At 37.4% G+C, this 15760-nt stretch overlaps 1 protein-coding gene across 1 annotated transcript in view; it reads left to right on the top strand.

Annotated features, from left to right (window-relative positions):
• Positions 1–15760, top strand: part of dnah5 (dynein, axonemal, heavy chain 5) — a 94008-nt gene that overhangs the window by 5658 nt on the left and 72590 nt on the right. The window contains exons 2-29 of the mRNA XM_074684117.1: positions 1658–1792; positions 1971–2055; positions 3043–3230; positions 3729–3947; positions 4923–5060; positions 5521–5694; positions 5826–5939; positions 6113–6220; positions 6333–6455; positions 6784–6999; positions 7997–8104; positions 8291–8376; positions 8680–8887; positions 8994–9107; positions 9380–9586; positions 9851–9931; positions 10331–10421; positions 10669–10814; positions 11079–11256; positions 11459–11713; positions 12575–12771; positions 12892–12985; positions 13503–13645; positions 13995–14071; positions 14158–14282; positions 14494–14729; positions 15052–15270; positions 15503–15565. Coding sequence (XP_074540218.1) covers positions 1658–1792; positions 1971–2055; positions 3043–3230; positions 3729–3947; positions 4923–5060; positions 5521–5694; positions 5826–5939; positions 6113–6220; positions 6333–6455; positions 6784–6999; positions 7997–8104; positions 8291–8376; positions 8680–8887; positions 8994–9107; positions 9380–9586; positions 9851–9931; positions 10331–10421; positions 10669–10814; positions 11079–11256; positions 11459–11713; positions 12575–12771; positions 12892–12985; positions 13503–13645; positions 13995–14071; positions 14158–14282; positions 14494–14729; positions 15052–15270; positions 15503–15565 — 4128 coding nt within the window. The remainder of the gene's footprint in view (positions 1–1657; positions 1793–1970; positions 2056–3042; positions 3231–3728; positions 3948–4922; positions 5061–5520; positions 5695–5825; positions 5940–6112; positions 6221–6332; positions 6456–6783; positions 7000–7996; positions 8105–8290; positions 8377–8679; positions 8888–8993; positions 9108–9379; positions 9587–9850; positions 9932–10330; positions 10422–10668; positions 10815–11078; positions 11257–11458; positions 11714–12574; positions 12772–12891; positions 12986–13502; positions 13646–13994; positions 14072–14157; positions 14283–14493; positions 14730–15051; positions 15271–15502; positions 15566–15760) is intronic.

The raw sequence follows: 15760 nt of genomic DNA, 5'->3' as shown, positions 1-15760 counted from the left end.
AAGTTTGATCCTTCAAAGTTTGTTGTGCCTAGAAACCATCTAGTGACCTTTGACTTACTGCCACTGTACCAGGGAGTTGTACGCAGCCACTTGGCAAACATTATCCTGATTTATAAGAAAGTTAATTATTCATTGGATTTTAGCTTGGAGCTAGACACTTACTGGACTTTTAGAGTAGTCTTGTTAGACTGTCTTCACAAGACATGATGAACATTGTGCTCTTAAGCTGCTGGAGAGTTAATGTGATGCTTCTCTGACTGACCTTGTTTACATACACTGCCTCTGATGTTGCTACATGCGCCGTCTCACTCAAGCTGTGCATGACCAACCCTGAGGAAGTAACTAACAAGAATCAGTGCTTTGACTCGCAGCAACACTTATCTTTGATGGAATTGTCAGTTATCAGTTAATATCTACACCTCCAGATGTAGACTCAGGCAGCGTGCCTGCACATAGAGATCATCACATCATCTGTACACAAGTGTTTGGGATCAATGAGAGTGATGTTTGATGGACTAATGTTTTGTAACACATACATTATCATTAATGTGTCCTTAAAGCGAGAGAGAAAAAAGAAAAGGGTGACGTGATCACAGACAAAATAATCATGTGTTGTGTCACTGACAGTCTGAAAGATTCATCCTATTATTATCAATCATAATCACTGAACAGGATTTAAGAGCTTTCTATTTTTGGCGTATCCAGCATGTTTTTCTGCTTTTTGTTTTTTATAAGAGTGTCTCTCAGAAGATGGTCTATCCATGGTGACGTCAATGCAGAAAAGTATTTAGAGCCAGAAAAGGCTATTTCTGTCATGCCCTGTTTAAATTCTGCACAGACAAAAGGACGGGGTAATGAGAGAATTTAAATGCACCCTGCTGCTGGCACAGCATGTAACACAAGGTTTCGTGTAATTTATTGGCTAACCTTGTTCCTGTGTTACTGAGCAGTGTAACCTGGCAACCCATTGTGAGTGATAACACTGCCCCTCGGTCCTAAATGGAAGCCACGGCCCGATTTACACTGGCAGCGTCATCGTTTAACTATTCTAGGAAAACAGAATTTTGAAGACTTAGGATGAGTGCTTGGCATGCAGAGAGCAGAAGAGGAACTTGAGCTCTTCTAAAAACGACAGAGATGGAACTGAAGATGTAAATCTGCACTCTTTGAAAGAGTAGACCACTGACTTCTGTTTTGGACATTTTTTGTGTGGATTTTTTATGAAATTCAAGAGGACTCTGAGCTCTGGGAAAGAGGATTCCTTAGAAATATTAAGGACTATGTTTAACTGTACTTCTTTGAGAGGAGTTTTAATTTGAAAAATGGCGGAGAAAAAACATAGAACCTCAGCAGAGCTCCAATCATCTGTTGTTAAAAGTCTCATCCGAATAAACCAAGTATGTAAAACAGGGTTGAATGACTTTGTAATTTTTTTCATGAAATGATGGCTAATATTCTTTGTAAGCTTTATTCTTCCTCTAATCATCAGCCACAATCAAAGCTGAAATAAATACATTTTTTCAATTGATGACAATTTTCTCAAAAAAAAAAATAGTGGAATTTCTTCCATTTTCAATACAAAATTGGGAGTTTCATGTTTATTTTCTGTAAAAGTGTGATCTTAATTTTGACATGGCCTCCTTTTGTTTTTGTTAAGCAAAAGTTGAAAGAGGAGCGAGAAGCTAAGCGGGCCCAGCTGGATGGAAGGCATGACTACATCCTCAGTATTGTGGCTTCATGCCTGGGACTGGAGAAAGCAGATGTTGAAGATGCTATACTGGAAGGGAATCAGGTACCCCACACTCACACAGAAACTTTACTTCTTTTATGTGGCGTACTTTTTTTGTCTTTTTCTTTTTCACTTTGCAATGAGCCTACAGTTATCAGTCAGCTGTTTTCACAATGACTGTCAGTTCAATAAGCCTTTGTGTCTGAATGTGCTAAAAAGGTTTCCCTCTCATCCTCCCCAGATTGACCGCATGGAGCAGTTCTTTGTGGCCCGGGGCCTTCCACACCTCATGTTCTTTTATCAGGACATGGAGCCACTTGAAGGAGGTAACAATTGTACCTTGTACACAAACATCAAAACATAACATAATGTGTCGGGTAAATCTAATTATTGGTGACACATCATGATCAAGTTCTGTCTCTGACTGTTGCAGCAGTCAAGGCAGTATCATGATGCTGATTCTTGAGAATTTGGATACAACTGAATTTTATTTTTTTATTTTTTCTCTAAATGTTAATGAATCTAAACTCAGCCGTACATGAAGCAGAGTCACAGATATCAAAAATTGTTTTTGCAACCTCCTGATTCTGTACTTTTATCACAAGATGTCTTTTTTTTGGCTGACGTTTCTTAGTTTTTGAACACACGGTTAAACACAATAAAAAGCCAATTATTTATATTTATTCATTTATTTTTCTAAAAGTATTGAGTTATTAGATAAGTCCGTTTCCATCATAGAAACACAAATGGATTGTCAAATGTTAAGTAGTAACTTTTGTTAATTTTTTATAAATATATTTTTTATTTGTCCTCCCTTAAAAATTGTTTATTCTGGTAACCTCTATCATTTACACTAAATATCCAAAATGACAGTTTTGGACTTTAAAAACACACGTTTTTCCCAAACATTGGATTATTTAAATAAATCAACTGTATTTTAATTTTTTTTTGTAAACATATTTATCTATTTAAAGCGAAAAAAAGTTTAATCTGATGGTAGTGGCACAGTTCTGGTGGTTGTGGCAGTGGCCCAAGAACAAAATAATAATTCCAACATTTTCCTCTCTTAAATTTAATGAGCAGTTTGGCACAACAAATAATAATTTCTCATGAACATATCATCTTTGATGTGAATATAATCGTATAATTTACCGAAATAAAAACAAACATTTAAAAAAAAGTTATATATGTTTAAAGAAACCCTCTGATGATTAACACTGAATATTACTCAATTTAGCTAAGATCCCCTGTACCAGGAAAATTGTGAACAATCATTATGAAAACACTGTGTGGTGTCCAATTTTATATTTCAGCAGCAGAAGCAGGAGCAGCAGGAGCAGCAGCCTCTACACCCTCCCAACCCGTTGCCCAGCAGCCTGGTCGCAGCAAAAAGCCCAAGTTGTTTGTGACAGATGGGAGAGATGTGGCTCTGACCGGAGTTTGCGTCTTCTTCACCAGAGCGAACACTTCTAAGATGATCACCTCTGAGAACATACACAGAGTAAGTCATGTTGTAGCACTTAAATGAGAGCAGGAAGTCATAGCTTTCATGGCGAGAGGTGGTGGTAAAGAGTGTTTGATGATAAAAGCTGTAAGTAACTTAATCATTACTATACAAACACTTTTTTTCATTCAAACCTAGCCTAGCCTAAAAAATCAAATGCTTTTACAAAATAAAGAAGTTCAAGAAAACCTTATTTTCTTTTATTTTTAACATGAGGCATTAAGAACTAGTAAGCAATTTAGGTAACACACCATTGTTTGTGTGTTCACTGTCAGTGAATCGTTTCACAAGTTAAAAAGCGAGCACATCTTTTTGCTTGCTAAAGAAAAGCGCAAAATGGAGAAATGTAGTTTTGATCATGTCCTGCTTATTTGGTAAAAGAAAAATACAGCGTGAGATTCTGGGTCTTTATTTCACGTTAAGTGTCATAAGTCAAACAGAAAAAGCAGTCTCTTTCTAGCGTAATGGATATATGTGCATATATTTTATCCTCAGGATGTAAATTTCAACATGCTGGACACAACAGAAGGGGGTCTTTTAAAAAGTGTGGAGCAGCTCCTCTCAGAGATCTTCATCCCAACATTAAAGAAAATGAACCATGGCTGGGGGGAGCAGGCCAGTCCACAGGCCAAGGCGGTCAAACAGGACTTCATATCGTCATTGGAAAACTTTGTGACAGTTTTGGCTGGAGCTCAGGAGAGCCTGCAAGAAAAGGTGGGAACAAAGAATGATGAATCTCTTATAAGTTTGTTTTGATTTGATTCTGGACAGCTTTGAATACCCGATAGAGTAATGCATTTTAGGGCTGGAATGATATGCTATTCTTGCGATTGATTATATTAGGATTTTTGAGGTGCAGATTCGATTTGAATTGCAGTTCTTTGATATTCACAATTTTTTTTATTATTAGTTTCCTTTTTTTTTTTTTAAAGTTAAATGATGATGATAATGTCTACAGACCATATCAGGAGCCATATTTTCCCATAAAATGCACGTCATATGCGTCAGAGAGAAACATTTCACCCTCTGCTGGCGAAAAGTGGTAAAAACTTTTTTTCCAATCCAATTTATAAACAAAGACTGAAATGAAAAATTTGAATTTGAAAAAAAATCATTTTTTTGACAAAGAATCCCGATTTTGATATTGTCCAGAAAAAAACAAAAAAAACAAAAACAAAAAAAACTGATTTATCGATTTTGCGTTTTTTTTCTCCCACCCCTAATGCATTTGGCTTAAAGCTTCTGCAAAGACTCTTTAACTGGCCGCGGAATAAACAGTAATGAATACTTGTGCCTTGATATGATTTTTTTTCAGTCATGCAGTTATTTTTTCATTTATTCTTGTATTTATTTATAGGTAAAGGGGTCACCATAATCAACACAGAGTTCTTCACAACAGCTTCAACCAAAATACAATTTCAATGTTTGTACAATAAACATAATTCTCTTAAAAGCACTTACTTACAATACATGTTCAGCAGAAAGTAGTACAAGTTGATTTGAAAAATACAGTCAAAAACATCTCCTACTCAGTTCATGAAAATGAGTTCAAGAATTTGTTCAACTAATGAAGAATAGAGCACCACATTTAAGCAATTCTTACTGTTAACTTCATACAGAGATTTTTCTTATAAATACTATCACACAGAAACAGCAGGAGAAATAAACCATGTCATGGGTTGCTTCCAGGTCACCTTGAAAGAGTGTGACACATTTGACCTGCGGGTGCTGAAAAGCCCATCTGACTACATGGCAGCAGCTAACAGTGCGGAGACCACAGATAAAATAGAGGCCTGCATGAAGATATGGATCAAACAGATAGAACAGGTGAGATGTGTAAAGTTTTACTATGGCTCTTGTCCTTGAACTTGAAACTTTTTTATGTTTCCAGGCTCAAATTCACTGTCATGTTAGTTTAAGATTGCATTCATCCTGCATTGTAGCTTGAGGTCAAACTTCATATGAGGTTTGTAGGTGATACTCAACAGGTGTTTAATAAATATTTGACTGCTTTGCTCTCAATAGTTCATGATGCATAGCAGCATGTGCTTACAATCCATACATGCATACTAAACAGTAGCAACACTATCCTGCAGGGCAGTTACAAGGTAAAACTTTTATTATACACTTATTTAAGGGCTGTGTTCAGTTGCTTGGCTTCACAAAATTATCAAGAGTTGTTTTTTTGTAGTTCTTGCTCAAAATGCACAATTCTCAAATTTCATTAAAGATCTGTTTAAGTGATTTAGAATACAGAGAGCAGATTTTAAACTCATTTCTTCACCAGATTCTTGCTGAAAGTGACCAGCTGAGGAAGGCTGATGACCTTGGTCCTCGGGCTGAACTGGACTACTGGAAGAAGCGAATGGCACGCTTCAACTACCTTCTGGACCAGCTTAAGAGCCCTGATGTCAAGGCTGTACTTGGAGTGCTTCTGCTGGCCAAATCCAAACTTATAAAGGTCAGACATGCATATGATACTGCAGTTTCTGATATTAGCTTTCTTAAAAGATTTAAAATAAAAAAATACTGTAACAAACAGAGTATAATATACCATACATAACATGCATTAAGTATTTGTTTTTTTTGTAGTCATGGCGGGAATTGGACATCCGTATTACTGATGCAGCCAACGAGGCCAAAGACAATGTCAAGTACCTCTACAGCCTAGAAAAGTTTTGTGACCCTCTCTACAACAGCGACCCGGTAAGAGAAATTCTGTAACCAATAATCAAAGAAGTGGTCTGCTGTGTTTTATTGAGTGTACCATCTCAAGGCTGAACCCTCGCTATGCTTGAAAAAAAAGATAAAAGCTTAAGTATGCAAGTACATGAGCCATTTAATTAAATACTAACAAAAAAACTTCTTCTTTACATAAGGTATCAATGGTGGACGCAATTCCAGGTTTGATCAATGCCATCAGGATGATTCACAGCATTTCTCGCTACTACAACACATCAGAAAAGATTACATCACTTTTTGATAAGGTAAGAGTTGATGCTAGTTTCTACTATGCATTAGTAATGAAAAAACTGTTTGAGTATACTGAGTCTTATAAGAGGCATCTCTGTATTTTTCCAAACTTCTCATTATCTCCAGGTAACAAACCAGATGATATCTGCCTGCAAAGCCTACATCACGGATAATGGCTCAAACTCAATATGGGACCAACCTCAGCAAGTTGTTGCTGACAAAATCAAAGCTGCCATTCGCCTAAACCAGGTAGGGTATATTGAAAAAGAACATGCGATGCTTACAGAACATCTATCTTTGCTTCTTTTTCATGCTTGAATTTTTATAAACTTTTTTTTTCTGCAGCAATGTGTAGCTTTGCTATTCTTTAAACTTATCAAGGTTAACATTTGTGTGTTCTGTAAGGGGGTAAATTTGTACTCTTCACAAAAAAAATTAAAGAATAAATGAAGATGCATAAGCACAAGGGAACAATTCTTAACTGTGATTAAAAAAGTTTATCAGTTATTTCAGCCAGAATTGGTTTATTAGTTGGGTTTTATCAGCCGATTGAAGGTAATGAGTTACGTGTCCCCAGGAGTACCAGCGGTATTTCCATAAAACGAAGGAGAAACTGAAAGAGACTCCTTCAGAGCGGCAGTTTGACTTTGGGGAGATGTACATTTTTGGAAAGTTTGACACCTTCCAGCGACGCCTCAACAAGATCCTGGAAATGTTCAGCACCATTTCAACCTACTCTGCCCTGCAGGACTCCAATATTGAGGGTCTGGAGACAATGGCCACCAAGTTTCAAGTTGGTATATTTTATAATTAGTTATGTCTGAACATTTTATAGCATATTATTTCATTCTGTAGCATACTCTGAGGTTCCATTAACCAAATAAATAAATACCACTTTTTGTGAGCTGAGCCTGCCGTTAAGTTTCATATTCTTCAAGTCTTGCCAGCAATACATCAGTATTGCAGTGCCATATTGCTTCCATTTTCTTTGTTGTTTTTCGTGAGACAAACATATGAAAAAGAAATGTATGTTTAGCCTCTACTTTTGAATAAAGCATCGTTATTTCTTTTGATTACATCATATGTGATGGTTGCTCTTCCCAAAGAGAGTTTAACATGACCTGTCTGTTTGTTCTGCTTCCTTGGATGCACAGACTGCAGAAATGCAGGGAAAATGGGAGGTAATGTCTCACCATAGTTTCCATGTTTAGTTGTGCATGGTTCATTTGTTAGAGGTAACATTGTGCAGGGGTTTAATTGAATGACAAGAAATGTTACTGCTGTACATGTAACTCATTAACATCATGACATCACTAACTGCATGGAAAGTCCGTAGAAAAACATCAACAGTAGTTAATTGAAAAAGGATCTGTTATAACCTTTATGTTAAACATACTTTAAAGTGCATTTGCTGTAATCTCATTAGTAATTTTAACATCCAAGTAACCATATCTAGCTAGATTATAAGAAGTAAAAGGGTATAAATACCTTCCTTTTTGAGAAATTGAAAGTTCACTCTGCAACATATATGCATATAGAAAGCTTTTAATTGGAGTATTATTTTCACCGATGCACTGGGATTGTGTTTTCTCTTTGAAAACCTACGCATGTATTAATCAGTTTAATGTCGCCCATTAGCATTCAAACATGGTAAAGAAAGAAAAAAAAAACTGGATCCAAGAGTAATTGCAGTTTATTCCAGGTCGTAATCGCAGCAAAACAACAAGGCTTTTGATTCAGAGCATGCACGTCTGTACAGCTGTCTCTCTTTGTGTTTGCCTCTTTAACAGACTATTGTGCTAACCATGAAGGAAAAACACTACAGTTTTCTCGACCAGAGAAGAACTGACTTTGATGTGGACTATGAGGAATTCTGCAAAAGCACTGCTGAGCTCCATGTAAGTTAATATTTCAGACATCTTCTAAGAAACTGAGAAATGAGGCAATGAATGAAACCCCTGTGGCTCATTTTGTCATTACCACCTGGGGTACCAGATATTTGGGCTCTTTTCCTTTTTTGTCCAAGTTCCACTCAATCCTTTCTTTTTAATATCATTTTGTCATTGTGTCTTGTGTTTTTCTAGGGCCAGCTTAAGCGTTTCATGGATAGCACATTTGAGAAGATCCAAAATACAGAGAGAGCTCTGAATGTGCTGAAGAAGTTTGAGAGGTAATTAATTGGTTTAGTATTTCTAAAGTGGAATCACTTTTTGTGAGTCCATAAATGTGTAGAAGGAAACTTAGAAATAATAAAAGTAATTTCAGATTTATTTTGGGGTTTTGTGCATATTGCCTCATTGGTATGTTCAACTTGCACAAGTAAACAGATTTTTAAAAAATTATCTCACTAGGCCAGAATTTAAGAAATAAGAACACTGCAGAATGCCATTTGATAGTTTTCACTAATTTTCACTGATAGTAGTGATTTGTTCAAAAGTCCTGATCTCATTATTGTTTTTTTTATCATATACAGACTGGGCATTCCAGACCTGGGCATAGATGAGAAGTATCAACGTATTCTGCAGAACTACGGCCGGGACATTGAAATGGTCTCTCGTATTTACAACAAACAGAAACTGGATCCCCCCATTGGCCGGGACTTGCCCCCTGTGTCGGGTCGTATCATGTGGGCTCGACAGCTGTATGGCAGGATCCAGGGTCCCATGGATCTCTTTCAGAAGGTAGCATTGAATTTCTGCCTCTTTAAACTGACTTGGGAAAGTCTAGTTGTTGTTTTTTTATTTAACAGCACATTTATTTGTTGTATACTCATCTCTCTCTGATTAGCAAGCAGGAGTGCTTTCCACACCAGAGGCCAAGAAGATCATCAAGAACTATAACAGGGTGGCAAGGGTGCTGATGGAGTTTGAGATGCTCTACCATCAGAGCTGGATGTCACAGGTAGAGAAGAAAGAAAACACAATGTTGGCGATAGAAAAGCATGGCATCTACTGTAATGAGAAATAACACCAGAATTTTTTTGATGTGGAAGCAGACATATGCCTGAGTGGGTATGTTTCCTCCACCCTTATTCAAAACTTCTGCTGCATTCTCTTACTAATATTTTTTTTTTTGGGCAGCTTCTCTGTCACATTTCCCTCTTCCCTTTTGCTTTTGAAACCACTACCTACCCAAAAACTCGGTTTATCAACATTTTTTTTCCTTTTCTGCAGATAAAGGATGCTCGAGTGGGTCTTCAGGCCTCTCTTCTGGTCAGGTCTCAAGAGACAGGGGAGCTGTTTGTCAACTTTGATCCAGAGATTCTGACCCAAATCAGAGAGACAAACTGCATGACAAGGATGAATTTGGAGATCCCACCTTTTGCTGCACTTTTACAGCAGAAACAGGACACATTCAAAAAGAACAATGACAGATTAAAGGTGGGTATTGCACATAGTTTAGTTCTACTGATTCTCAGGCCAATATTGATTTTAAAGTGATGTCACATGTGTTGCAATCCAGTGTATGATATTCAAATCAAGTAACATCTTTGAAATTGAAAACTTTTATGAGTAGTAGTAACATGCAGGTGGACCTTTTGTACAACCCCTTTAAAAGTGACTTTTCTATTTCATATGTACTCCTTTGGGAACTGCTGTCTGGAAGTGGATGCAGAAATTTTATTTCATCTTTTTCCTTTGCAGTTAATGTTAAGTGAGAACACTAGAGTGCGAGCTAAGATTCAGAGTGCTTTTGAACAACTGGCCATGCCTCATGTAGCTAAGGTAAGATGTAGTAATGAAATTTAAAATGTGTTAAAATATTAAACTTTGAGCTTTACTGTATTCTTTGGTATATTCAATTATGTTACTGTTTAATTTATAACTGATAGAATGGTTTAAAGTAGTTGCTTAAGATTCATGTAATTGTACATATCCAAATTTAAACTTACATCTGAATTTCTTGATATGTTCATATTTTTTTGCATAACTTTGAATATTTTGAATGACATCATATGTTTGGGCTTGATTGTATGATTTGATCTACAGAGTTTTAGAATTTGCAGAGTTATTTGCAAATAAGGGATGGGCTTTCCTGGCATTAGACTCATGAATGTGTGCCAGAATCATTTATTTTTTCACAGCAGCTACAAAGTGCCTCATCACATATCCCTTACTTGACAGGTGGATGAGGCGATACAGCCAGGTTTAACATCCCTCAACTGGACATCTCTGAACATTGACAAGTACCTGAGCCTCATCGACAAGGCTTTAGGTAAGTAAAACAATCAAACGAGATCAGTGTTTCAGAATCTGACACACAAGACATCCTGCTGCACAGCACGGACTGCATCTGGTAGCAGGACTATTGTGTACCAGCTGATTGTGTAGCTCTATGAGCACTTATGATTTACCTTCAGTGTGATTATGCTCCCTGTGCCTAACCCTGTTCTCTCCTCAAATCTTCCATCCCTCTTTTACTTCCCTCTTGTGGACCCTTTGTTTTCATTTTGCCCCTAAAGTTGACCTGGAGCTGTTGATGGATAGAGTGAATGACTTGGTGGAGTTCAGGATTGATGCGGTTCTGCAAGAGATGAGCAGTTCCACTCTGTGTGTCTTACCAGAGGATGAGCCCATAACCTGTGAAGAGTTTATTCAAACAACCAGGGTAAATTGAATATTCTTTTTCAAATAAGAATTATTATAATAAAGGTGAATTCTGCTTCATAAAGGAAATGGATCATCCAGGCAAAATCACATTATTTTCATGTCAGTAACATGGGCCAGTGTACTGTGTGCCCTGTACATTTAAAAAGAAAAACTAACAGGGATTTATTATAGTTGAAGAGCTCTTGTGAAACCCTAGCGCAAATGATACATATTTATGGATTTCTCTTTGTATGGAATATTTAATGTGTCAGTTTTATCACAGGAGCTGTGCATAAGACAAGCCCAGAGTCTTCATACCAAGAGCTCATTGGTGGAGGAGGCTGCTAATGAACTGATCAACATGCTGCTCGAGTTTGACCACAGCCAGAGAGAAGTGGAGGAGAAGACTGAAGAAGAAAGCCGTGCTGAGAGCAAGACCATAGATCACAATGACAGTGAAGGTATACAGCTGGGCAGAGATAAACGATAATAAGGGGACACAGTCACTGAATGTAATCTGAAAAAGATGGGCTTTCTAAGACAACTAATAGAACAAAGAAAGTGCTCAAAAATTATTTATATTTCTGTATTTTTAACAGAAGGTAAACCCTGATCAGAGAGGTTTATGTACACCATGGATGTATCACTGTGCTTTCATCTCAGGTGAAGATGAGAGACGCTCAGAGGGCCAACTCTTCTCTAGAAACACCCTGATTCCTCCTGCCAGTGTTGGCCCTTCATCTCCCTTAATAAGGAAGAAGAAAAAGAGAGACCTTATGGAAGTTATGGAGGAGGAAGCCCAGCAACTTCTCGCCCACTTCAACCACCGCAATGTTGATGCTTTGCTTAGACTGACACGAAACACCCTGGAGATGTTGCGCAAGCGCATCCACGCCTCTTCACTAATCCATTTCTCAGGTGGGAACTTTGATGCTGACTGAATGTTTACATCTCCTTACATAAATCACAAGAAATACTTCTTAAAAACTCTTACTTTTTGATTAACAAGTCTTAAGCCATCAGACAACAAACAAATAATAACACTGTCAAAGTATGATCCATTCCTTTTTTTAAAGTACATCTTTCCTATCATAATGAGTCAGCAGCCTATTTTTTTGCCAAACTCGTTCAACACAGAATAGGCCTCTGCCTCAGAGGTCATTTGAAAAACAGTGGAATACATTTAAATATTAGAAATATCAGCAGCATTTTATCACCCCACATTGATAGTGTTTCAAGCCAAACCTGGAAAACTGAAGGGCCTAAGGCAAGAATACATACCCAATGTGATCACTTTTAAATTCTGTTTTTAATGATCTGTACTGTTGATAAAAAGAGGTGCTTTTAAAAAAAATCTTCCTTTTGTAAGTGATATATCTTGTATAGAAGTTATTTATTATTAAAATATTAAACGGCTATCAAAAATACTACTCTTGGGCCCCTTTTTTTGCTTCATTTTATGTTAATTAAAGTCAAATCACTTTCCACCTGTTTTTTCTCTATTTAATAGAGATTGGGAATTATTATGCAGCTTGTGGCTAAAGCAGGTGAATGAAACATCAGTACATAAGTGCCAGAACTGAAACCAATGCTTTTTTTTATCGTTTGCAGCTTCTTCTGAGCAGCTCTACCAAGGTCTAAATTAAGTGACATCTTTCCTTTTGTTTTTAAAAGGCTGTCTGACTGATTGGGCATTATGTATTTTGGCTTGTAGGACTGGTTTATGCATGATATTTGTTCAGTGTGTCACATTTTGAATCCTCTTCTCTCCCTCTGCAGCAGAGGGTGACTCACTCAGCCGTGGTAAAAGTTCTGGTCAAAAGGCAATCTTTAGAGTCAACGTGACTCTCTCCATCCCTAATATCGCCATGGTTCCAGCTCTGGAGGAGGTCCAGCAGGCTCTTAACAAGGCTGTAGAGTGTATAGTCAGTGTCACCAAAGGAGTTAGTCAGTGGAGCAAGGAAAGGATCTCCAAGGTGGGTTGATCTCATCTAATAAATAAATGATTTTGGAGATTTTTAATTTTGTAGTTCCGTCGTATAGCAAATAAACTTTCTGAACGAAAGGATTTTTATGACATAACTTTCTCATTACAGAGAAAAATGAATGAAAGACGGATAGCAGCTCTGAAAGAAGGGAGCTCTGACAGTGAATCAGAGGATGGAGCAACGACACACAGAAGTCTGGCTGGTATGAGAGGATGTGAGATCTATACCATACTTTTCAGCTGTTTAACAGCTCAGCAGATCATCTTTTTGAAGTTAGGGTGATTTATCCACATTGTTTCCAACATATAGACCAGAACACAGATCATAAGGTTGAGCCTGCCTGTCACTCGAAAATCAGATCCCCTTATTTCACAGCTCACCAGAGCAAAGCCACATCTCACTCAGAGGAGATAAAAATGTGTTGAGGAAATTACATCAGTATATCAGTGGCTTTTGGAAGACATTGGGGTTTTGGAAGACTTTCAAAAACCTTCGTTACACAGAGTAGCTCTTTCACTTTTATTACACTACACCTAGACTGGTGAGAGAGTTCATATAAAACTTTTCAAGAGTTCAGATCCAATATACACTCAAAATTATTAACAATACATATATGACCAAACCAAGTTAATACCAATTTTGTTTTAGCTTTTCATTCTTTTCTGAAAGACCAGACTTTATACTTTCACGACACATCTTTAAAACTTATTTCTTTCCAGATGGCAGCACTTCAGAAATGTCAGCTTCTGTGATCCAGGCTATCCCATTTCAAGCTAGAAACTACTTTAAGAGTGTTTCTGAGAACAAGGAGATTGCCAAACTAGTGTCTGTGCTCAGCACCTCCATCAGCTCCACCAAAAAGGTACACATCCCATGGATCTAACAATTTTTTTTTTACATTTATGTTTTTATGAAACATTTGGGTGTAGAGCTCACCAAGGCTTTGAATGAAAAAAAATGAAAGAGCAAAATAAATAAATAAATCACATTTATATGGTTAACCAAGTTAAACTGTCACTTTTAAAGTTGTATTCAATTCATTTTTTATGCATTTTTGCTTATTTAGCTTTTTTTCTTCTGTGTATTCCTGCTTATTCCAGTAAATCTGTATTTATTTTGTATTTCATTTTCTGTGGTAAGCAGACATTACTCTATTATTTCAGTTAAATCTAATTTCTTTGATGCCTTCTCTTGTCCTTGTTACTGTTCAGGAAGTGATGACTGCTCTGGGCCGTTTCAGTCGTTACCATCACATCTGGAGAAAGGACCATGAGGACACCATGCAAAAGTATAACCAGCTAAAGCATTGATGGAAAAATCTTACTTATGTCGCTTAGAACCAGCCCTGAGTTTTTTTATGTTTCCCTACTACAGATTCATCCAGGGAAGTCCTTTGCTATCAGAATTTGAGAGTCAAATTCTTTTCTATCGAGATCTGGAGCTGGAAATAAACTCTGAACCAGAGTACATCACTGTGGGAGCTTTGGCTCTTTTCACAGGTTTGTTAATGTTTTATGTTTGTGCTAAAGCTGTCACTTGGTGTCTTACAGACTCATAACATCATAATTATCTTTCATAAAGCACAGCACTTTTAAAAGCTCGTATTTAACATTGATGACTCTTGGGGAATCATTACCAGCACAAAATCAAAGTTGATTTTCAGCCAATCCATAACTGATCAGTTCTCCCACATCTATCTCTTTTTACCAGTGGACCTGAAATTATCCCTCTCTGCTGAAACAAAAAACTGGATGGTGGACTACGGACTGTACTGCAACAGGAAATACCGCTCGGAGATGGAGCAGATCTTTACCTTTGTTGATGAAGCAGGAAAAAAACTGAATCGGCAGATTAAGGATCTTGATGACATCCGCATCGCCATGGCAGCACTGAAGGAGATCAGAGAGCACCAGATATCCATTGATTTTCAAGTTGGTCCCATAGAGGTAAATCACAACATTTGGCCATTCATAAAGCTAACAGCATGCACACTGTTGAAAACTGGACTAGATGTCTTCAGACGGCAGGAGAGATATATTTATGTGTTAAAGTTGTGAGTTTTAAGAAGTACATTTTTAATAACCGGACAAAGGCTACATCAAACTTTAAGTGTTGTTTTTAGAATGTTGATTATGTGAATCAAAGGAGGAATGTCAAATACAGGGTTTATGCCGAGTCTTAGATTGATAATATGATGATGTATCTGTGAATTGGTAGTATTCATAAATCTAAAGTTAAGTCCTCAGTGTCATAATGCTGTTTTTCTAGGAGTCATATGCCATGCTTCATAAATATGAGCTGTCAGTGGCAAAAGAGGAGGCAGATAAAGTAGATACTCTACGTTACGCTTGGGAGAAGTTGCTGTCCAGAAGCACTGAGGTCCAGAATGAGCTGGTCGCCCTGCAGCCCAACTTCAGAGGAGAACTGATCACAAATGTGGAGATTTTCCTGGAAGACTGTCAAAATTTTTACCAAGACTACGACAAGGTAAAAGAGAAGTAACTGAAAATAATATGTGTTATTATATGTCTGACCCTTCCCTGCTACCATTAACAGTAATTGTAGGTAGGCAGCAAGATAGGAGAACACAGTGAAAGAGAGACAACAGGGTGCAAGGAGCACTAGAAGAACGGGTAACCCAGGAAACAGTCAGAGACAGGAGCACAGCTCAGTGTGACAGGGATGTACATAACACCTAACCTGATCCTCTCTGTTTCAGGATGGACCCATGGGGGTGGGATTAGCTCCTCAGGATGCAAGTGATAGGCTCATCATGTTCCAGGTTTGTTACCAGTTAATTCTTCCACACATTTAGTGCCTTACAATTAAGCGCTGGAAATTAACTGTCAATGCAGAAGTTATTCATTGTTTTATTTTATTATATGAACTCCCTCTTACTCATTGTACAGACCAAATGCCTGTTTTTACTGTTAGTGTTGAAATGTTGAAAAATAAACGCACTCAATAAGAAAGTCTT

This window comes from Halichoeres trimaculatus, unplaced genomic scaffold (assembly GCF_033239565.1).
Source record: "Halichoeres trimaculatus isolate MK-OKI-2021-1 unplaced genomic scaffold, fHalTri1.1 fHalTri1_scaffold_12, whole genome shotgun sequence".
Taxonomy (NCBI): domain Eukaryota; kingdom Metazoa; phylum Chordata; class Actinopteri; order Labriformes; family Labridae; genus Halichoeres; species Halichoeres trimaculatus.
This window is presented reverse-complemented; position numbering and strand designations above follow the sequence as displayed.